The sequence below is a fragment of the Aquila chrysaetos genome, chromosome 23 (assembly GCF_900496995.4).
Source record: "Aquila chrysaetos chrysaetos chromosome 23, bAquChr1.4, whole genome shotgun sequence".
Lineage (NCBI taxonomy): Eukaryota > Metazoa > Chordata > Aves > Accipitriformes > Accipitridae > Aquila > Aquila chrysaetos.
In genome coordinates this window covers 19,886,038-19,909,356 of record NC_044026.1, presented here as the reverse complement: position 1 = coordinate 19,909,356, position 23,319 = coordinate 19,886,038, and the positions used below count along the sequence as shown (strand labels likewise).

Genomic DNA, 23,319 nt, shown 5'->3' with positions numbered 1-23,319 from the left:
TCTTGCACCAGCCACAAGCAGTGGTACATTTATAAGCATTATGCCCTAACCAGAATGATCAGATTGGGTAGACCTGGGCCAGCAGATGCAGCCAGGTGCTTAAAAAGCTGGAGTTAGACACCAGGAATAAGAAATTATAGTCCAAATAGTTAGACAGGAAAAAAACAAACATTAAGAAATGGTCATTATGACTTTACTCCATACCGCTAAGAAAGAAACCTCAGCTATGAGCCATTTCTGCTCCAGGCTTGATGGAGCTCCGTGGACTGGAAGGCTTAGTGGAACTGGGAGCTGAATTTCAGTCCTGGTGTCTACACCTGCCCTGGTGGTTTTGTTGCTGGAGGAAGGGGCCCATATTCAATGTCCACCAGCTTATACCTTCCGTGAGAACCCCTTAGTATCCAGCCTCAGCAGAGGCTGCCCTCCCTCATAGCCACAGGAGCTCCAGTCAGGAGTGACGATTTCCTTTGGCCTCCATCTCCAGCTGGAATGACCCTAATTAGCAGATAACCATGACTGCAATTTCTGCATTTCTTGGAGATCTCCCGTACCTGCACGTTCATGGGACAGACCCTCAGGGGAGCACTCTCCTCCCCGCTAGACCCAGAGCATCTCGCGCTTTGCTTTGGGGGAAAGGCTGCAGGTCTGCATGGGATCAGCAAGGAGCTCCACTGCTCCTGCAGACCTGAGCAGTGCCATGTGTGGTGTCCTGATGTGACGCATCTGCGCTTTACAGGTTATTCTGACTACGGAGATTACTGGAGAGCAAATTATGAAGCAGACTATCCAGAAGCATACAAATACAGCCGCGAGCAGCTGGTCAAAGATGTGGAGAAGACATTTGAGCAGGTAGAGGCAGGAAAAAGCTCTCACCTGGGCCACAGGGTTGTGCTTTGTGATGGTGGGCTTCGGTGTCGATGTTGTGAAGGAAGACGAGACCTGCTCTAAACTGGCTAATCTCAGTCTACGTGGGGTTAACAGACGTTGGGAGACATACATGACATTTTTACCTCTGCAGCCATTCTAGGACCAGCTTGGTCCCCTTGGGCTGCACTGTGCCAAAGGCTGGGAAAGAGGGAGCTCTGCAGATCCATGTCTGTCCTCCAGGTAGGGCCCATGGCGGGAGGTATGTTCCCATGGGGTAGATGGCATCCTTGATACTCCGCATCTAAAGTTAGCCATGCTCCCTCCTTCGTACCTGAGCAGGACTTCTGGGGCTAGGTTCTGGACTCAGTGCTTGAGCCCCAAGGCAGGGGGCAAAGCTCAGCTGCGGGTTTGGGGTGCACTTACTTGCCAGCAGAATTTCATCAGAGACACCTTTGAGGCTCCCTGTTTAGGAAGGATGAGCGGTGTAGAGCAAAGAGAAAATAATTTGTTTCCTTCTCCTCCTCTGCCTCCAGATAAAACCTCTGTACAAGCAGCTGCATGCCTACGTGAGGCACCGGCTGGAGCAGGTCTATGGCCCCGAGCTGATCAGCTCCACGGGATGCCTCCCTGCTCACTTGCTGGGTATGTCAATGCAGCCGTGTCGTGCAAGCCTGACTTTGTACACAGGACACTCACCTTCAAGGCACGTGGGAACACAGTAATCTGCCTGTTTACCCAGGATATTAACAAACAGGTTACAAATAAGAGAAGGAGAGAGGAGAAATGGGGAAGAAGTGCCTGGCAGAGATGACACAGGTGCTTAGCAGCAGAGGCAGGTAGGAAAGGCATGTGTCCTTATCCTTGCCAGAGTTGGCGGCACCCAGCTCAAAACTCCAGCACTGGGTTAGGACATTTATCTCCGCTCTGCAGCACTTGCCTGCCTTAGAAATGAGAGTTTCAGAGACTCGTTTTTCCTTTTAAATCTTAGCCTAAGTTCCCACATTTCATGACTTTGCTTTCAAAGCATGCAACATCAAGCTGCCGTAACTGTAATGTACATAAACACAGCAGCAGCGATCACATGGACTAACAACATGGATGTTCAGTTGTGAATAGACCTTTAGGAAGGTGATGAGTCCTGAAACTGTATTGTACAAGAATAGCTGATCTTGGGGAATAAAAGGATCTTTGATCCTTTGATCTGACTTCCCAGAACTGTTCCCCTCCACATCTGGATCAGATCTGTTTAGATGTATAGGAGTCCCTATTTCAGACACTGCACAATTTATAGAACTGTCTGGCATTTTCGAACAATATGTAATCAACCATTTGAAATATTTCTGTGTTTCTCTCTTTTTTGAAGGTGATATGTGGGGTAGATTTTGGACAAATCTGTATGCCTTGACCGTTCCCTATCCAGCCAAACCAAACATTGATGTAACTTCTGCAATGGTTCAAAAGGTAGGACATGCCTTTATGCATTATGTAGCAAATCTAGACGGTATAAAAATTATACACCACGTCAGCTGCTCTCTAGAAAACCATAGCTGCCCTAAGACAGACACACCACCAGCAAAGCACTGCTTTCTGCATCCTTTTTTTCTCTTCACCTTAATGTGTTCATGCATTTTCCACTGTACCTTTTCCCTCAGCTATTCTCCTCTCTTTCTTCTCCACCGTCTTTGACTGGCTTAATCTTGGCTCCAAGTCTATTTTCTTCAGAGACACCTATCCATTAACATATTGGTTGATATCAAATCACAGAGTTGGCTGGTATCAAATATGACCTTTGCCAACCATTACCATAATCAAATAGTTTGTATATTGCAGGGGTTTTTTTGCCAGTCTCATTTATTTGGATATAGCTAGGAAACTGCAATGCTGCCTGTTATCTTTTGATAACTGCATAGCACCATAAGGTCTGTGCTTGAGATCTGTAGGGCTAACAGCCGTGACAGCACCTTCAGCAGACAGAGAACATGGTATAAAATAAAAAGTGATTGGTGGAATTTGATTTCTGAAATGTGATTATTCACCTGAAATCTACCCTCCTCTCGTAGGGCACACTCCATGCAAATGTTATCCTGGCAAGAGAAGGAATAGCTAAATTTGATTCATAAGCAGTTTGCACAAGTCTGCATTAATCTCACCTCCATTTCACAGTACTGACCCCCTTGTAGTCATAAATTTGTGTAATTGAAGTACCACTGTGAGGAGGGAAGCATTACTTACAGAGCCTCGGGGCAAAGGCTGGACTCATCCTTGTTGGTGGATGTGCCCAATTTAGGATTCTCATCCAACTGAGCTGTCTGCCACCTAAATCTCTGTGAAAACTCAGTCCAGTAAATGCAGAGTTCCTGCTATGTAGAATAATAAAACTGCTGAATGACAAAAATATTCTGGACATTAACATGCAGTTACAATCTGATAAGTAACTCCTCTAGGTACATTTGCCAGGTTTTATGGTTCTGGCCATGATTTCCTCTCATTGCTCGTCTGCTGGGAGTGCAGCTCCACTGCCTCAAACGAGTTGTCCCCGACTGAAGTGGCTGAAAGGTCGGATCCCAGATCTGACATGTCACTGACAGGAATGCCTTTTTTATCTTCACTACCTTATCTTTATTGAGGGCTTCTCTGGTTGGGTCAGGTGCTATATGCTGAACCTCTGAGTGCAGAAACCTATTTTGTTCGTGGGGAAAACACTTAATTCCAGTTCCCAGCAGAATTTACAGAAGTGCCGAAGGCAGATGCTGCCGTCTTACTCTCAGTAATTCAGGTGCTGATCTGAAGTGGCTGGGAGATAAATATGAAGTCAGCTGCCCTGTGTTAAGCCAGATGTCGGGATCAGGCTCCGTGCAGAAGCAGTGGTTAACGGTGGCGTTGTCTCTTTCAGGAATGGGATGCAGTGAAAATATTCAAAGCTGCTGAGGCCTTCTTCACCTCCATCGGCCTCAATGCAATGACTGAGGGCTTCTGGAATAATTCTATGCTCACAGAGCCGACCGACAACAGGAAGGTTGTCTGCCATCCTACGGCGTGGGATCTGGGGAAAAATGACTACAGGTACTGCAATTACTATGACCCCTTTTTATACCATCTCCTAGAACATTCATATTTTCACTAAAGGTGCACCATGCTGGTTTAAGTTATAATTTTTCCTTATTTATTATTTTTTTTCTGGCTGATAAGAGGGGAAAGGAAGACAAGAGAGCAGGGATCCTGCAGGACTGTAAACCTTTCTGTGTAACTTCTGCGAAGACCTAAGGACTGCTCTCAAATTTAAGCAGAGAAGTGACTATTATTTATATGAATTAGAGAAATAATGACTATGTTCTAGGGCTTAAGGAATGAGCAGAAACGTGGGTGCTTGTGGATACCACTGAGATTTGTGGAGACCTGCACATTCTGCAGCAATGGCATAGGGTCCTTTGGTCACAAGTGAAAACCTCCTGAGAGCCCACCATCTATCTTTAGCAGATATATCCAGTTTCATGAAAATCCATCAGTCTCTTCCATCTTTGGGAAAGGAGAGGGACAGCAAGTTCCTGGGACAAATCCTGTCCCCTCTTGCAGTCCCCACAGTTACCCTGGGAAAGAGGCTGGTCCCCAGCTGAGCCTTAGTGAAAGCCGCCGGCCTCACACCTCCGCAGTCTGGGGAAGGTGAAAGGAAACCCTATTATTAAATAGGATTTACACACGGATGAAGTAGCAGGAGTCACCGACACACAGGTTTTTTATACTACTATCTGCCTAAGATTGATGGTGGGTACCCACTCCAACACACACAGTGAGTTTATCACCAAGTTTCGGAGAGCAGCTGCTTCTCACAAAACGGCAATTTTCTCTGACTCCCGGCACAATTTCAAGGTTGCTGAAAGCGTTTTGCTGAGTTCCCCTCCAAGCCTTGCTCTTGCAGGAGGAACCGCACCCCATGTTAGGATGTGGCTGCCTGGGTTTTGCGAGGGGCATTCCCGAGCGCTGGAGGATGCTTTGCCCCGCGGTCGCGGCAGGCAGGGACCGGGCGGCAGCTGGCTGGGCCACTGTCCCTCTAACCACAGACACTTTGCTCCGGTGCGCAGGATCATGATGTGCACCAAAGTGACCATGGACGACTTCTTGACCGCGCACCACGAGATGGGCCACATCGAGTACGACATGGCGTACTCTGTGCAGCCCTACCTGCTAAGAGACGGTGCCAACGAGGGCTTCCACGAAGCAGTAGGTGAAATTATGTCACTTTCGGCTGCCACTCCTCAGCACTTGAAATCTCTTGACCTCCTAGAGCCAACTTTCCAAGAGGATGAAGGTAAATAAATGCGTAAATATTATATATTTAAGTGAAAACACTTGCAGGCCTTATTTTGTCACAGAAGATGGTGTCTGCAAACCGAATGATCAACCGAGAGGCTTCTGAAATTCTTACCCCACTAACTTACCAGAAATACTGTTTTTTTCCCAAATCACATCATGAAGCAGGGATCACTACTTTATAATGCTGCTACTTAATTTAGAAACAAATAGCTAGCACTGCATTACCTTCAGTGCTAAACAACTCATCCCAAAATCTTCATAGTTCATGTAGGTGAGCCTCCAATAGTCTTTTCAATTTCTGTTGCATGAATCCGTACATAGCTCTACCAAGGTATGTATTTAGCAGTTCAAATGAAACTGAAACCTTGAGATTTACATCTCCACTTAAGTGAATATCGAGTGGACAACATAGTTAGGCCCTGATTATAATGCCGCTTGTCTGGCTTCTTTGAGTACTACCTTATAAGGATGGAGATGTACCAAAGTCTTCAGCTCAAAATGCCCCAGAGCCTGGGAAGGTTTTCAGTGGAGGATAATGAAATGTAAATGCCAATGGGCTAGGTTATTTAAGAGGTAGGGGGGAAAGAAAGAGAGACAAAACTGTATACAATACCTAAGTGATCTTTCCTCATGTTTTTTTCAGTAGTATTCTTCATTCCACTTTTTCCTTAGTGAAAATCTGTAATTCAAACCAGATGTAAGCATTAGCTGTAAAAGGAAGCAACTTTAGCTGTCTAATCAGATACTAATTGCTACTATAACCATTACCTTAACTGCTTCTCTCTTCAGAAACTGAAATCAACTTTCTGCTCAAACAAGCGCTAACGATTGTTGGAACGATGCCTTTTACTTACATGCTGGAGAAGTGGAGATGGATGGTGTTTAAGGGTGAGATTACAAAGGAGGAATGGACAAAGCGGTGGTGGGAGATGAAGTAAGTTTGGGAAACAAAGAGGATTTTTTTGCAAATGAACTTGCAAAACCAACTCTTTGTAGTTACTCAACATACTGAGGTGCCTGTGCCCCCATAGGGCAGGATCTGTCTCTCAGGGTGTTTCTACAAAGCCCGGCAGAGTGCCAGCTAGAAACACCCAACGTGGTGCAGACAATGTCTCACAAGCCGTGTATCCCCATTAGCACTGTGTACAGCCCCAGGCAGTTTACTCTGCCTCTCAGCAGACTTTCTCCTAATTTCTAATGTCAGCTTCTCTGATAAAGACAGCCCATGGCCTTTGCACAGGGTGTCCCAGATCCCAGGATCAACATTGCTGTCCTCCCAACGCATGCCCCAAGAGATCTTCATAGTTTAAGTACAGCCCTTCCCTAAGCCTCATCGGGCGTACGCTCTGGTTTGCTTCCCACCTTCTGAAGGACAAATGGAAAGTGAAGTTCATCGTACTTGCCAGCCTGAGAAGCATATAGATCTCAGTCTACCAAATATGTGTGCACACTTCTCTGCTTTGTGTTTCCTCCGCCTTCTGGAGTGGTTTTGGAGGCAAATTATCTGAAAGACTCCAGACTGATTCTTTCCTTTCTGATGTATTAAGATAGCACCTTGGTCAAGAAAATACAGTTCTCTTGGCAAGTAACATCCAGAGGTGCCTTTTCAGTTTATGCCCACCAACCAATCTATTTTCAGCACCTGGGAGCTCAAGATTAAAAAGCAGTTTGATTCAGACTGGAGTCTGTCATTTCCCAGGTTGGTTATCATGGGGGCAGAAAATGCAAAGAAACCAAAGAAGCCCCACACTGAAAATGGAGTCTGCACTTTAAAACACGAACACAAACAGCAAGCCTCCATCAGCAAACAAAATCTATAATAAAACTTGATATAAGCAAGCCTCCTGACCCACTGTAAAAATCAGTCAGTTTTGATTTATTCAAAAGTAGCAGAGATGTCAGAGAAACAGAGAATGACAAATTGTTCAGGGAAGCTTATCACATCTGTTGTAGCAGCACTGCAAAGCTCTCTGCTGGAACAAGACCTTGAAATACAGGTTTATGGAAAATATTTCCATGTAAGCTTATTACCATTTTCAGAATTTTGGGTGTGGATTTGTTTCCATAGTACTGCTCAGGAAACAGAGGCTCTCAGGAGAGGAAAATAAAAAGAAACCTCATCTCCAGCCCAGTGGCACAGCAGGCCATACAACTTTTGGGTCACCCAGTCTCTGCATGCACTTACCCAGCACAAAAACACAAGTGTTAGTCTCCAAACTCGGGATGGCCCAGGGCATGAGGGGGGTGTGTGTGAAGCTCGTGTCTTGTAGATTTTTTCTTACCACTAATTACTCCCTGCACACTCTGCTATCATACAAATCCCTTCCTTGCACTACTGGTTTCAAAGCAGCTGCTTCTTTGTGGTCTCCAGCTGTGGAGCAGTACTCATTTGGGGTTACTGGGAGCTGTATGGACTTCTGTTTGGAAGTGAAAGAGGTGTCCTTGCTTATTAGACAATACAGAGGAAGAGCAGAGTCAGATTATTTTTCCTTATTATCTATTAACAGAAATGCTGTGTTTTTCCTTCATCCCCAGGAGAGAAATAGTTGGTGTTGTTGAACCAGTCCCTCATGATGAAACCTACTGCGACCCTGCAGTGCTGTTTCATGTGGCCAATGATTACTCATTCATCAGGTAGCTCAGTGTTTAATTCATGACTTACTTACATTTTGGGTACAGAACAAGCCCCGACTACCTAAAACATCTACTGTCTCGGGTCACAATCTTATTTTGTTCAAAGTCCTGACTGAAGGTCACTGATGTCAGTGGAATTTTTTCTGTGGACATCAGGCACTGCTCCATAGCAATCTCTGAGCAGTGAGGAGGCTGCTGAGCTTCTTGCTGAGCAGAGAAGCTTCGTGCTGCCATCGAACCTGCAGGAGCACATCGGTATGTGCCTCTTGGGCAGACAGCATGCCCCGTACCACTGTCACTTGGGCCATGCACATGCAGCCCTGAAGTAACTAACTCTGGACGTCCCTCCACGTCCCAGCCATCTCATTTTAGAGGGCTCAGCCAGAGCAGAGAGTTGGGCCTTAAAAACCTTACTTGCTCCTGGTTTATGTTGCAGCAAACAGATGTGGGGCTCTTCTGCTGCATTTGATCTTGGCGTTTTGTTAAATCTGAGTTAGCGTAGCCTGTGAACATCAGCTGGCCTCTCTCCCTGCAGTGCAGCCTCCCAAGCAGGAGCACCGGCTCACAGAGCAGAGCTTCCCAAAGGCCAAGGGCTTGCATGTTTCCTTGCCAGATGACTAACAAAACCTGTGCTGTCCTTCTCCTTGCCCTTCCTTTAGGTATTACACCCGGACCATCTATCAGTTCCAGTTTCAGGAGGCACTTTGTAAGGCAGCTAACCATACCGGCCCTCTTCACACATGTGACATTACCAACTCCAGTGCAGCTGGTCAGAATTTGAGGTAACAAAGCAAATTTCTCACAAATAAATCAGTCTGTAAGAAAGCCTAATTCATCCTTGAAAGCTTCCGGAGTCAATGAGGTTGCATCAAGAATAAACCTAGCTTGAAAATTTAGCATATAGCTACTCAGTTTATTTTGAGAAGTTGACTAAATTTATGTCCAGTGAGGATCAAAACATCAAAGGTTTAATTGTCTGTTAATGAGAAAATAATTTATTTTTATTAATAGGAATGATGGGAGGAAGGAAGGAATTCAGAAGCAAAAAAGAAAACTTTGATACCAATTGCAGATTGTTTTGCTAGATGTCTAGATGGAACATGGCAATAACATATATTACCTCTCCTTCCACATACACAGACAATTGCTTGAATTAGGCAGATCCAAGCCCTGGACTCAAGCACTGGAAAGCGTAACAGGAGAGAAATACATGAATGCAGCACCCTTGCTCCACTACTTCGAACCTTTATATAAGTGGCTGCAAAAAAACAATTCTGGCAGATACATTGGTTGGAAGACAGACTGGGCTCCATGTACGTATGGCTTGTGGGTGAATTAAGGATGCTTGGTAGTCCTCAACCCTTGACCAGCAAAGTCCCTCTCTCTTGTAGCTGTTGAAGGCTCTTCTCCCTAGGGAAGCAGGGTTATGGGAAATACACACTGAGCAGTAAGTTCTACTCATGGGAAGGCAGACTGGCTTCCTCATGGCCAAAGCTGGAGAAGTCAGCAATCATGAGGTTTGTCACAGCCTCACCCTGTTTTCAGAAATAGAGTTTATTACTTTTTTAAGTAGTGGCAGCGCTAAGATTATGTGATGGCTGTGCACAGGGAAGAAAGACCGGAGTCTTGGTCGTGCCTGAGAGTGGTGTGCCTGTTCTGCAGGGCTGGGAGCCACCAGTCCTGGGAGCCAGAGGACCCTGAGGTGGGAGCATAGGGGCAAACCAGTACAGAAGAACTACTAATCTTTTGTTTGCTGTCATGTGCTATTCAAAGAGGGGGCTTAAAGGGAGGAGACCGTGGTAAAATGCATTTTTCAGCCTATTATTGTGACATTGAGTGTTGAACCACCCAGGTTATATTTGTGTAGTCACTGTCAGTACTGGAGGGCACCGTAACTCTTACAGTGCTGTGCCAGTCTCTAACGGTGGGATTCACCTAACCAGACACTGACATCTGCAACTGAGCTGCTCATTCCCAATGGCAGGAATGAGGCATTTCCTTCGGGAAATGTCTAAAGAAGACCAGAGGACTGCACTCCCGATGTGCTCGCTCTTTCTGTCTACTACAAACCCCGACTTGGGTGACTGACAGCTCAGATGCAGATGTTTGCGGCAGAGCTGGCTGAAGGGAAACAAGATCAGTCCCACCAAGCTGGCCAGGGGAACCTGTAAGGAAACTCTAGCCATCCCAGCATTTCCCAGGGACAGACTTTCTGTCGCTGCAGCTCTGACGTCGCCTTTGTTTCTTTTTAAACCAGATTCTGGCAATGCCATCAAAGTGCGCATCAGCCTGAAGTCAGCGCTGGGGGACCAGGCGGTAAGTGAGTTTGCGCTGTGGCACTCATTCCCATTGCTCGGGCAACAGAGATGTGCTAATGGCTCTCAGAAAATAAGGCAGGGTATAGCTGATCTTTGTGTCTGAAGAGTGGCATCAGCTCAGGTGAAGGGCTGTCACATGAAAGATGTCTCATCTGAGTTTGTGGTCAAGATTCCCTCTACAATTAGTGGAGAGACCTCTCCAGGGAGTGATCCCACCCACTTTAAGACAGACATCTCGGCTAGATGACTTGAGTTATTCTGTGGAGGTACTGATCACTTTTTACCTGCTACAGGACAGGACTGGAAGGCTAGCATAGGAGAACCCGTATACCTGAAAACAGCTATATTCTTCCCAGCTGAGCTGATGTGTCTAAATAAAGCCTCTACCTAATTTCTTCTAATTTCCATTATCATGGCTATGGTGGCTGCCTTCAGAAATTATTATTAGAGCAGCTACTTCACGTTTAAATGTGGGGCTAAAGCAGAGGGGTTGAATCCCACGCTCTATTCTCAGACACTCTTGGTTTCACACTGAAACACTTCTGTCAGCATTCCTCTGTAGATTTTTGTTTGCCTGTCTGCTGTAATCTTTCCAGGCCCTGATATATTCAGCTGCCTCCCTGCCCTCCAACCCTTATGCAGAGACAGCTTTGTTATTAAGATTGCGGGGGGGCAGTGCAGCTGCTTCTGTTTCAGACGAGGAGAAGGGCTTTCATTCCCAAGAGCTTGTCTGCTTTCCCCAATTATACCAGCTGGTCCAATAAAATGTATTACAGCAACTGAAAGAACACAGCAAAGCCAAAGATGGCTTTTAAGATTTTAAGCAGAGCATTGGCTTAGCCCATCTGCTCAACCCAGGCTGAAAATTTGTTCCTTATTCTAGCTGTGCCTCTTTATGCTAATCTGATGGAGGCAGCAGAGAAGGCTCAAGTGCAGACACTTCATTCCTGTTAATAGCCATTTTCACCTTGCAGAAGATTAGTAATTTTCCAAGAATGAGTATGTCATCAGGCAGGTCATTTAGACCTGCACGTCGGAGCCTATTGGACTAGCAAGGACACAATACCATGGGCTCATTTTTCATATGAATTAGTGCTTTTGCTTCTATCACTCTCTCACATGCAAGCCCCACTGGAGTTTTATTGCTTCCTAGACCACTGAGTCGAGTTAGATACAATTCAAAACTGATATCAACAGCATGAAAAGGTTCCATATTACAACATATTTATTAGTCATTATGGTTAATGTTTAGCTTAATACCATTTTTATGCCTGCCTTTTGCCATCATAGTCTTTTGTTGTGCAATTGAGCAGCTGTAAAACAATCTCATACAGATTACTTAATTTGAATTATTGCATGGACGCTAGGTTCCTAAGCTCTAAAGAGCCAGCCATGCATTTTCCTCTCAAAACCAGCCCACATCACCAACTTGCAAGAAACCTTTTCCATTCAGCAGCTTTCTGCCTCCCCACAAATTTCCCTTATGCTTTGCTCCCGGGGACATGAGACTGAATGCTGGTATGCCAGCAGTGGGTAATGGTACATGCATGAGCTGGCAAAGAGAAAAGGCAGGGGGAACCTCAGGCAGGAATCTCAGCCCAACCCCACAGAGCAATATGTTTTGGCTGCTTTATGCGGCTCACAGCGCTCAGAAGCTGGGAACCCGGTGCAACCGTTTGTTTAAGACGTATTTCGAGCTGCTTTGCACCGTTAGGGCAGCAGAAAGCATTCTGAGTATGCCTGCAAATTTTTTTGGATTTCTGCTCTTTAGCATTGGATAGAGCAGAAGGGGAAAGATCCCCCCCCCTCTTCTGCAGAGGGAGAGCTGCGCTGGGGCGGCAGCGGGGGCAGCTGCAGCTCACACAGGCAGTCCTGCACCTCCCAACTACGTACCCTGGCTGTTACCAGCAGGGAAGTTTCAATAGCCCAAAGATCTGGCAAATTAAGCACCCAGACTCATGGATGGGCTTACGCCAGCTGTACCAGAGCATGTGCTGCTGCAATTACCCTGCTAATTGTTTTCAGGCTGATGAGATTAAAGCTGCAGCCGTAGCATCACTGGATAACTGGTGTAGCTGATGAGGCTGAAACGCCTACAGCTTTGCTTCAGCTGGGGCTTTATGAAAGTGCCCTCCCAAAGGAAACCGCTACAAGACCCCCGCTGAATTGCTTGGGGTCTGTCTTATTTAAAATAAAGGGTTCCAGGAGTGTCAGCCCCCTGACCACCACTTGAACAGGGGACCCCTCCTCAAACATTAATTCAAAATTTCCCCCGGGTCAATGTCATACATGTGATTACGTTGTAAAAGACTGGCACACAAGACAGCCTTAGGGAATGGAGAGCTGTCAGCCTACAGGCATTTAGATGTATTTTACAGTGGAAAATCCTTTTTGAATCGGAGGCCAGACTTACACTGTCTTTCAAGTCACACGTGGGATCTTGGAAGGAACACACCATAATAGAGCAGAGGTGCTTGGCAAAGTTCATTTTGCTCTGAAAGCAAAGCAGCAAGCACCAAGGCAGGTTTCTGAGATGCCTTGGGAAGGCGTGTGGGTAGTCATTACTCAAACACAGATCCGAAGCCAGCCAGGTACTTCGCATCCACACAGCCAGTAATGGTATTTGTAAAGGCACTTGAGAGGCACAGTGGCAATTAAAATACATTAGACTGGAAAAGACAAACTATACGCTGCGGAAACGCATAAATGATTAAAAAGCTAAGATGCTAAGTACAGAAAGCAGCAGTAGAGGAATCAAGCTCAGTTAGCTCCTGGTTAAAAAAAAAAAAAAAAAAAAAAACAACAACCAAATAAAAAAAAAGCAAGCACTGCAGAGCCTAAAGATGTTGGGATAAATGAAAAATTGCGACCCCCCCCCAACAGCATGGTCGGCTGTGACGGTCAACACTGCCAGCTGCCGGAGACAACAGCGGTCGCGACGCGAAGGTGCTTCAGCGCAGGGCTCTGCCTGCCGCTCAGCCAGCAGGAGAAACCCGGGGCACTTGCCGAGGCAAACGGGACGGACTCGGAGCTCCGACCGCGGCGAGCGGCAGGAGGCAGAGCGGGCGCAGCCCCGGCCCTCCGCCCGCCGCGGGGGCTGCTCCGCCCGCCGCGGCTTTGGGTCGGCGGCGGCGGGCTCTTTCCCCCCGGGTGTTCCTCTCCCTTCGTTTTACACCGGAGTCAAGAGGAGGACGGGGTTGAAAAACGCCGCTGGGTGTTATAAAGCCCCTTACAACAGAGCTGCTTTCTACCACGCCTTCCCGAACGACACTCCGGAAAGTCAGGAGCTGCGTGAAACTATCACTGGCCGCATTTATAGGCGTTCCTGCTCGGGTACCATAAACACAGTCAAATCTAGGCCTTCGGGGGACAAAAAAATTGCCACAGAGTTCAAACGGGAATTTTCCCTTTGCGCACACGCAGCGTTGCACAACAGGCCAGGCTGCATTATCAGCTCCTGCGGTGGTTTTTGCCCCCTGTACAGCTCTCCGTTCCTGCCCCAGAGAAGCTGTTTTTGACTTCCACTGCAATAACTTTGGACTCGTAAGGCAGGCCGGGAGGAGCCTGCACACATGCGGTGCATTTTTTTTATATCACCTATCTATTCTCCACGGAAAAACAACAAATATATGCCTGCTGCAGAAATACTGATGCAAAGAGTTTTTTACCAAAACGAAACAAACCCCAAACAAAAATCCCAGCTCTTCAAGCAAATAAATGACCCACCTTCACACAGCAACCCCACCCCAGGGTTTCTCCTCCTTAAAAGAACAGGTCTGCAAATAAAATTATGTGATTAAAACAAGATCTAAACTATGAAATCTTTAGACTTCAAATGGAATGCACAATATGTAGTAGGAATAATGTTGCTCCTGCTGCCTGTTCTCCCAGTAAGGCAGGGAGATGGGCTGGGGCTGCAGCATCTTCAGCAGCCCCATGTCAGGGTACCAGAAATTGCAGAGGGACAGCATGATGCAGTGTCTGGCAGCAGGGATGCCTGCTTAGTTATTCTCCTGCAGAGCGCCCAAATTAACAGAGTTAAAAGGTTTGAGGAGGTTCCTGAAGTGCTATCATGGCACAAATAAATAATACTGAAGTGCATGCCAGGCATTACAATTGCTATTTCTTTTTAGAATGATTTCTTAGTGTCAGATAACTTGCCATCTCTGATGGATTTCTCTTGTGCTGTTTTTGCAGTATGAATGGGATGAAAGCGAGCTCTTCTTGTTCAAGTCATCCATTGCCTATGCCATGAGAAAATACTTTGCAGAGATGAAGAAACAGGAAGTCAACTTTCAGTGAGTGGCTTGCTTAATTGTGCCAGCTACGTCTATAGTGCTTCTGGTTCGCTAGTGGCATGAATTAGTGGAATTAATTGTGCCTTCTGTCAAATGTAAGGTGACAGCAAACAATGTCAAACATCAGGTGGTTGTAAAAGGCAAGATGCCAGCTTGGTTACATGCTGTCTTTTCTCTTCACCCAGGAGTCTGACGTTTAGCAGTAACATGCTAAAGTTAGGTAACTTCAGTGGATGCAGAAGGCTTTGTCTCCCACAGCTTATCAGTGGTGGAAGTGAGCCTTGAGAATTTGTGCCTGACGCCTATATGGGAATATCAGGGAAGATACCTTGATTAGAAATAAAAATTTCTAACAATGTATGTGTACGATGCTGAATATCCAAGAGGTTTTGGGCCAAGGAAAGATAAACCTGATTATAAAGCACTAGAATTCTGCGCAGACTTACTAATCTTATCTAGGTTCACTTACAAGCATAAAATCTATCATCTGAAATTGATTTTGGTAAGAAAAACAACCCTTTTTATTAGGCCTCTTCAAAAATTTTCAGAAGCTATCTACTTAAGCTATTTGATATTACTTTATAGAACATCAGTCATGTAACGTCTAGGATCTACTCCCAGCAGAATATAAGGAAGAAGGATTTTTTTTTTTTTCACTTGGTACTTCATACATGACCTCATTCATAAGACCTGCCCCAAACACTCTCTGTTCTGCAGCTGATTATGTGCTTTGGAAAATTACGCCAAGGATGGTCTTAGGAACAGGATAGACTCTCTCCATCTGAAGTTATGAATTAGCACATAGAAAAAGAAATTCTGTCAGGAAAATTGATTTCACTTCCCAGTTGATGTCACTAGGGAGCATTCACTCAGCATAAACTAAAACCCTGGCATTGCTGATCAAACACAACTTGCCCAAATTTAAAGCTAATGTAATCTCAAAAAAATTAAAAAACCCTTTCTGTTCTGTTTCTCATTCAGGATTACAGACATTCATGTTGGGGAACAGACACAAAGGATCTCCTTCTACCTTACTGTCAGCATGCCAGGTAATATCAGTGATACTGTGCCCAAAGCTGACGTGGAAAATGCCATCAGGTGAGATTATGCTCTCTGGGAAAAGAAAAAAAAAAACAACCAGGTGAAAGGGTGGAAGGGAAAGCAGTGCTCAAGTCAGCTGAGGCAGAAGGGGGGATAAGAAAGTCAGTTCTGCAGTTAGCATGGAAATAGTGGGATGAGAGAAACTGTTATGACAGAAAAAAAACAGTCCATCTATCTGATGGTGTCTTGGAAAACAGCCAATGTAAAATGCTTCAGGGGGCTTGTAAAACTGCCATAACATACATAATTGCATCATACCTTGCCAGGAATTATCATTGCTCAAACTTTAACAGGAACTATCTTATATTCTGCAATACAGAGCACGGTAATGGTGTGTGCATGCACACGTGTTTTCCTCCTCTCATTAGTGAAAATTCAGTGCAAGAATTATTGTTAGCAAGGACCCCAGAATAATGATGTATTAGAAAGACGGCCAGATGTATTTGATTATATAGAAAAGGTCAGAGCAGAAGCTAGTTCCCACTTACGAATCAATGAAGAGCTCTTTTATAGCACAGTATGACACCACTGTAAGTCATTGCTGTAAAAATAAGTAAAACTGCAACTCTGCAGATGGTCACGGATAATGTACAGTGGGAAATGAAGGGGGCACAAATCTAAAAGCAGCAGCAGCATGAGATGGGGTTGAAAATGCAGTGAGATTAAGTTGGTGAATCAAGGGAGAAGAATATGGCTATGAAAGTCACTGTGGGGTTAGCACTGAATAGTGGAAGGAGAAGTTCAGGGAAAAACAAGGCACAGAACATACACCAGGGAAAGGGTTTTCAGGACAGTGAAAAACACAAGAATCGAAACTATGGAAGACTGTAGGAGGGAAACAGGTAAGAAGATGTCAAAGCTGTGGTTTTCCGTCACATATCCAAGAAACTTATGGATAGCCAAGAAACATAGGGTAAAGAGAATGAGGGGCAAAATGCAAATAGACAGGGAGATAAGGCGGCTGTTTGCCTCATTTCAATCAATGGTAAGACTGAGTTTAAGAGTGCATACGCTGTCTGCACATGTCAGTTAAGCTGCAACAGGTTAAGGGCTTAAGTTACTGTGGTCGTCACTCACCACCCCATGCCAGAAGTAATATGGGTTTAGCAGCAGCTCCTGCGCAGCCTTTTCAACCGAGCAGTTCAGGGGAAGCTTGTCACACTGGAGATTTATAAAACAACTGAAAACTGTTTATCTCCTTCCAATAAACATGTGAAACTCTTTGAATTTTCTCTTGATGGCAGGATGTCTCGGGGACGAATCAATGAGGCTTTCAGACTGGGTGATAACACGCTGGAGTTTGTGGGCATACTTCCAACCCTGGCCACACCTTATGAACCGCCAGTCACCGTCTGGTTAATTATATTTGGGGTGGTCATTAGCCTGGTTGTCATTGGAGTTATTGTCTTGATCATCACTGGGCAGAGAGATCGCAAAAAGTGAGTAATATTTTTGATACTATCATCACGACCACTGGGAGATGTCCCGATGATTGAATCGTTGGGGTGCTTACAAACAGGCTGCCAAATTTAACTGAAGCAAGTTAAGGAATTACAGCTTATTATTGCCCTCCCATCAACAGTGATAGCTAAAGGTTCAGCCCCCTGCCTTTCAGTGCATGGCAGCTTTGGCAGCTTAGTGCAATTTCCCCATCAGCAGCGGTTTAACCAAGGCAGCTGGACGCTGTGGCCGCAGGCAGCTGCGGTGTGGCCAGGCTTCTGCCAGCCCTGCTGCAAGGCGGATGGAGTGGCCTGTTGGGAAGACGGTGCCTTCTCCAACAGCAGAGTTGCCCACATTCATCAGCACCTGCAGTTTTCAATAATCTTGTTGGAGGCTGTCCAGTAACGCAATTTTCCTTAAATATTATTGCATTAACAGCAACATAGCTGGGTTGGTTTTCTATGTCTCTCCATTCATGGGTTTCTAAGAACGTAGTAGGTTTGGTGCAGTTCCCCTTAAACCCAATACAATTCCTTTTATATAAATATTCCCAGTTAAACACAGTATTGTTTACAGCAGGGGATTCTGGGGATCCAGAAGGACTTGGAACAGAACAGGGGCTTCTAACATAAAATGAATTTTCATTACAGGAGAGCGAGAGAAAGTAGGAGTGAAGCAAGATCAAACTGTGAAGAGGTGAACCCTTATGATGAAGAGGGAAAAAGCAATATGGGTTTTGAGCCATCTGAAGAGACACAAACATCATTCTAGGAGATGTGGGTACACTAAGGGTTTCTGGTTTTCTTCATTTCACTTTTAACAATAGTGCCTAGCAAGGACCAAAACACTATGGATGTCATCAAACATAATGTCTTCTGGTTGACCATTAATCTACTGGTTCATAGACAACAGCAACTAAATGTGCTGTTTATGCGGTAACTAGAAAACATGCAAAAAATTGAAGATATATGTCCTGTGGCTTTTCTATGAATTATGCGCATAATATTACGCACTATTTGTGCTGCTTTTCGTAAGTGTGCTGCATCCAACTTCTCTTTGTTTTCTCTGTAATGAGATACAAAATCTTGGAAGTATACAGTTGTATACAGATCAGGACAGACATAAGAATAACTCACATACTGCTAATGGCCAGGAGGAACATCCTGATCTTTCCAGATGGAGACTTCAAAAGTGTATCTAATAGACAGTGAGAAAAAAAACCTGACCACCAGAAGAACCTTAGTGAAGAACTCAATTTGATATGAAATAACTGCAAATTTTGCACCTTCAGGAAATCTGTATCAATGTAAAATGGATACTGGATGAAGACTAACAAGCACTGGAACTTTGTTAGGAAGTTGTACTCTAAGTTATTTTTCTAACTGTTTGCTTGATAAGTACTGTAGAGACCAAATAGCCCATGTTCCCTAAAAAAACAAACCAAACCAAAACAAAACCCCTGTGTTATGTTGTCATCTAAAAATGGAATAAAATTCCTTAATATTAAATGATCAAAGGTTTGGGGTTTTTTTTCAGTACCTCACCCATTGCCTCCACTATTACAATACTGCCTTACAAATACTGCAAATACAAATTGCACTGTTACATACAGGGGACAGTAGATTGAGGCTTGTGAGATTCAGGCTGCACCTGAGAAGAAAAGCTGTTCACAAGGAGGGTAGTGCAGCACTGGAACAGGTTGCCTATTCCATGCTCTGGGAGAGGCTGTGGGATCTCCACCTTTACAAGTGTTCAGAGCTCAGGTAGACAAAGGTACGGCTGATCGATTGGCGGGGACAGTCCCACTCGGAGTGAGAAGTTTGGCTAGATGACCTCCAGAGGTCCCTTCCAGCCAGCATTTCTTTGTCTTGGTGGTCCCGTGCCGTACCTGCCACGATACCAGTGAAGTTGTCCTGCACACACCAGGGTGACTGAAGGGCACAAGGTGTCTACTCAGTCCTGCGTTCCAACAAAGAGCCAGCAGCAAACACGAGCCTGCATCAAAAAACGTTCAGCAAATGCACAGACGCCTAAACTCATGGGCCTCCAAAATGATCAGAAACTGTAGAAAGCAATCAAACATATATCTGCAAACACACAGCTGGACTCTGTGGGCTCACAAAGCACTATCCTAATGCTCCACACTCATTACCTATTTAAGAGACAAGACTCTTAAATGAGACAGTACAAAATGGTAGGCAGATGATACTGATTAACTGCAAACTAGAGAGGAAGGTAAAGGAATGAAAATAATTTTTCTTTAAGTTGCCTGCCTACACCACATATCCCATTGCCATAACATCCCCAAACCTTAGTACTTTAGCTGATCTTTTAAGGTAAATAATCCAACTATGTGTGGTCTTCCCACTTACCGTGCAGGAACAGAAAAAGGGAATGGCAAAGCTGGAAACAATCAAATAATGTAATTAGTCATGCCAGCCATCTTCAGATCTGTTGTTAAGATTAACATTTCCGTTAAGGCAAGGCGTTCATTTCAAAGCGATTAATTTTAAAAGCTGTGCTATGAACCAAAAAACACCATTCAGAATTGTCAACACATAAAGCCACTAACAAAATACAGCGGGATGTTGGAAGAACAGAAATAAAAGGACAACATTTATACGAAAAAAATCAACGGCATGCATTAGCCCCAGCACCACCTCACACCCTCTGTGCTGGGGGGGCACCCTCCACCTTCCTCTCATATTTTTCCCTGTGTCAGCTCTCCTTCCTGACCCTTCCTCTGGGTCAGCGCTCCTCGGCCCAGCTCGATGCACGGGCAACATCATACCATGTCCTGCCTCTCCCTCACGTGCAGCCTCCCGCGGGCCCCCCAGGCCCCTGTAGATCCCCGCAGTCGTCTGCACGTCCCCAAATTCTGCTTTCCCTTAAACACACGCAGCTGCCCACAGAGACGGGGATGCGCTCTGCTAGCCAGCTTCCAGCGCTGGGACCAGGCAACGCCGGCAAGCGCAGGCACCAGAGCCTCTGGCTGGCCGGAGACCTCTGGTTCTTTCTCTCCTCTCCCCTCCCGACACGTCTGCACCCGGCATGTCTTGCCCGTTAGGTTCAGGCGAGCTCCGACCGGAGCTGCAGAGGGGTCCCTGCCAGGGCTGGGCCAGCTCCACCAGGGAGAGGGTAAGCAGAGGTCACCTGGGCTCTGCGAGGCGTCGCACACTGACCTAGCTCAAATATCAGGAGAGAGGACAGGATTTTTTTCAGACCTTACTTTATTTTTTAAGTCCTTTTCTTTTATACATATTAGATCAGCGTTTTACAAATGTCGGTGTCTAAGTTTAGACACCTCTGTTATAGTTACGTAGCTTCGGATGTATTTGGTATCTCTGGAATTACTGAAGTTAGCACAAATTTGTGTGGTGCTATGCACGTTTGAAAGTTAACACTCTTATTTAAGTGTTAACATCAGGAGCCAAATTCCAGTTCCTCAGTAGTAAAACATTAGGCTAAGCAATTATGTTTATAGCATTTTCAGTTCTCTTCAGGTTTTATAGAGATCAGCAAATTTACCATTCAGTATTGCAATGACTATGGAATTCTGCATAAAACTTTTTTGCTCTCTATTTTTACTTGTGGCAGGAAGCAATAACACTCTAGTAAACACCTCATATGTTGCTAAGTTGCAAATATCTTAGATATGTAGCTTAGAATAAATTCCAAATCAAATGTACACCGAGGGCTGAAACTGAAGTCAATAGTACTGGTAAGCAAACTGATATAATATTTTAGCAGTAGTAATTTCTAAGCGATTGAAAGCGAGACTATAACTATTTATGTTGCTGTCACTTGCAGCCGTTCTAAATTTGACTTCAGGTATCAGCTTCAAGTGATTATAAAGAAAAACCACATTCAGATGAGTTATGATAATCAGAAAACCTAACAAGCATATATTTCCCTGTTTACATTTCCAGTTAGGGCCAAATAATGACAGCTTGGAAGCACTGAAGGAGTGTACACAACTGGTATATACCTCTCAGTGTCTGAGAAGTCTTTTGAGACAATGCTAACAAAATGAATTATATTCTTCCACAGCATCCTTCCAAATTCTGTCACCCACAGAGTGTCACAAAAGCTTTCTCCATACGCTTCTTGGTCAACTCCCTGATTAAATGAGAAGAACACCAATATACAGAACAATAGGGGTGGCTAATGTCAGGCAGATTTCAGATTTAGCTCTCGTACAGAAGACCAGTGATATGGAACCAGTATGCATAGTCATCTGTTTCTGAATCTTCTTTTTCAAGCTCTGTTGTCTTCTCTCAGTGCCTCGAAAAATGATAAGAGCTGATAAAAGGCAGGGCGCTTTTCTGGTAGCTAAATGAAGCAAAGATGATGGGTATGGTTATTTAATTTTGAAATAGTTCAGGAACTCTAATTTGCATTAGTTTTTCTTTATTTTAGCATGCAGAAATTTGTAGAGACAGTGATTATGAAGTAAAGTAAATTAAAGTTACTTTTTATATCTTATGTAGTGATAGCTTAATCTTCTTTCTTTGCATTAACATGTTCTCAAATATAAGTTATTTTTCTAATTTTTCTGACAATTATATTAAAAAAAAACCCCAAACATCACTGTCATTTCATGGTAACACCGATAATGTGCCAAACAGTTCTTTGCTGCTCGTGAGAAACAAGTCATGGTCCACAAAGAGCTGACTAAGGTTTAGATGAAGAGGAACAATAAATCAGGATAATTCTTGGCACAGAAGATGCAGCTCTCTCAAAATAAAATGAGCATGATCACCATTTGACTTAAAACTCCCAGAAGACTCACAGATGGGGTAACACATCCCTGTCATTCTAAGGGTGGGGTTATTTCACACAACTTTAGCTATCTAAAAAGGTAGAAGTCTCATCTACATTTGCTGTTTAAGATCTCTGTATAGGAAAGCAGGTATCTTTTGTTCTGTGGTGGCTAAGATAGAAAGGACAAATGACCATGGAGAGGTACCACTAATGGTCCTGTAATTGATCATGGAGGAAATTCAGACAATCAGCTTAGCTCACCACCCAAATTTTAAACTATTAAAATTTGCTGAGAAGAATCTCACCTTGTGTATTATGATGATGTTGAAGGTATTTTACTGTTATTTGCTTAAACACATGGTTCTGAAAAGAAGGGAGCCAATCTTCCTTTATGCCCTGTTTTCTGTACTGACAATGTCCTGAACTAGGCTGCTGTATAGAATGTACTACATACAAGCAATAGCTTTTGTAAGGGATATTTTCCACTATGAACACTAATTCAGCTATCAACAGGGACGCCTACTGACTCCTGTTATTTTGTTTTCTCCAGTTTGTGTGTGCAGACCTACATACCTCATGCCAGCAGTTGTACATTATCTGGTAGATGATGTCTGAAGCCAGTTGTGGTCTATAAAGTCTGTATCCTTGAGAAACTTTCTCAATCACCTGCATGTTATCATAAAGCTCATAGGGCTGCTTTCCCAAAGTGAACACCTCCCACATTAAAATACCTGCAGAAATATTCATGGCAGTGGAAGGCAAGAAATGAAAGTCAAGAAATGCAAGATAACTCCTTTTTCCCAGAACAAGACACACATACAACATATAACTGATCAGACTCTACAGAGAATATTGTCCAAAAAAAAAGTATGGAGATGACTGACAAGTGTGATTCTGTACCGAAATATAAAACAACTTCTACTGCAGAAGGTAAAGTTAGACCATAAAGCTAGTTATAAAATATATTTAGTGTGGACAATGATGGAGAAAATACAAAACATAGCTATCCGTGGACCAAATTTTTTACAAAATACATACAAACATCCCCTTATATGTGTATGTGTGTGTACACAAAGACAGGGAAGGAAAAACAAAATGACAGCTATAGGTACCTACGTTTTTATAGAATAATAAGAAAATTTTTACTGATTCTTTTAAGAGAGTAGGACATACACTCCTTTAGTATCAGAAAGGTTTCTGAATACTTTCTAGTGTCAGCTACACATACCTATAAAAACTGGATTATACTGAAACAATAGAAACACTGGATAATATAATCATTAATTCATAATGATAGCTTTGCAAGAAACAGTTTTTGTTGTAACTGAACATATGTGATAATTATGCCAACCATAAAGTAAAAAAAAATTGTGAAATATTTATTTCACAATGATATATAATACTGGCAGTAATGATTTTTTTTTTTTTTTTTTCCCCCCCAAAAAGAAATTTATTGGATCTTTGACTTCCCTCCAGCTTCAAAGACTGGAGCATTGTAGTGTTGCAGTGGGATCAGAATAAAATGGTACCTGAATCCCAGCTTTCCCTGATGAGAACATTAAAAAAACAAGATTATTTGTTCTCTG

At 44.1% G+C, this 23,319-nt stretch overlaps 2 protein-coding genes across 3 annotated transcripts in view; one reads left to right on the top strand and one right to left on the bottom strand.

The window, feature by feature from the left end:
* Positions 1–18,428, top strand: part of ACE2 (angiotensin converting enzyme 2) — a 28,910-nt gene extending 10,482 nt beyond the window's left edge. For both annotated transcript variants that reach the window (XM_029999165.2, XM_041119559.1), the window contains exons 6-19: positions 737–849; positions 1,401–1,509; positions 2,231–2,328; positions 3,761–3,930; positions 4,947–5,173; positions 5,968–6,112; positions 7,714–7,812; positions 8,472–8,594; positions 8,953–9,125; positions 10,070–10,128; positions 14,328–14,428; positions 15,410–15,526; positions 16,774–16,968; positions 17,620–18,428. In XM_029999165.2, the coding sequence (XP_029855025.1) occupies positions 737–849; positions 1,401–1,509; positions 2,231–2,328; positions 3,761–3,930; positions 4,947–5,173; positions 5,968–6,112; positions 7,714–7,812; positions 8,472–8,594; positions 8,953–9,125; positions 10,070–10,128; positions 14,328–14,428; positions 15,410–15,526; positions 16,774–16,968; positions 17,620–17,740 (1,850 nt within the window). In that variant the 3' untranslated portion in view covers positions 17,741–18,428. The remainder of the gene's footprint in view (positions 1–736; positions 850–1,400; positions 1,510–2,230; positions 2,329–3,760; positions 3,931–4,946; positions 5,174–5,967; positions 6,113–7,713; positions 7,813–8,471; positions 8,595–8,952; positions 9,126–10,069; positions 10,129–14,327; positions 14,429–15,409; positions 15,527–16,773; positions 16,969–17,619) is intronic.
* A 1,838-nt stretch (positions 18,429–20,266) lies between these two features.
* The window catches only part of BMX (BMX non-receptor tyrosine kinase), a 38,913-nt gene continuing 35,860 nt past the window's right edge, over positions 20,267–23,319 (bottom strand). Inside the window, exons 18-19 of the mRNA XM_029999243.2 lie at positions 22,307–22,464; positions 20,267–21,301 (exon numbers count right to left, since the gene is read on the bottom strand). Of these exons, the coding sequence (XP_029855103.1) occupies positions 21,227–21,301; positions 22,307–22,464 (233 nt within the window). The 3' untranslated portion in view covers positions 20,267–21,226. The remainder of the gene's footprint in view (positions 21,302–22,306; positions 22,465–23,319) is intronic.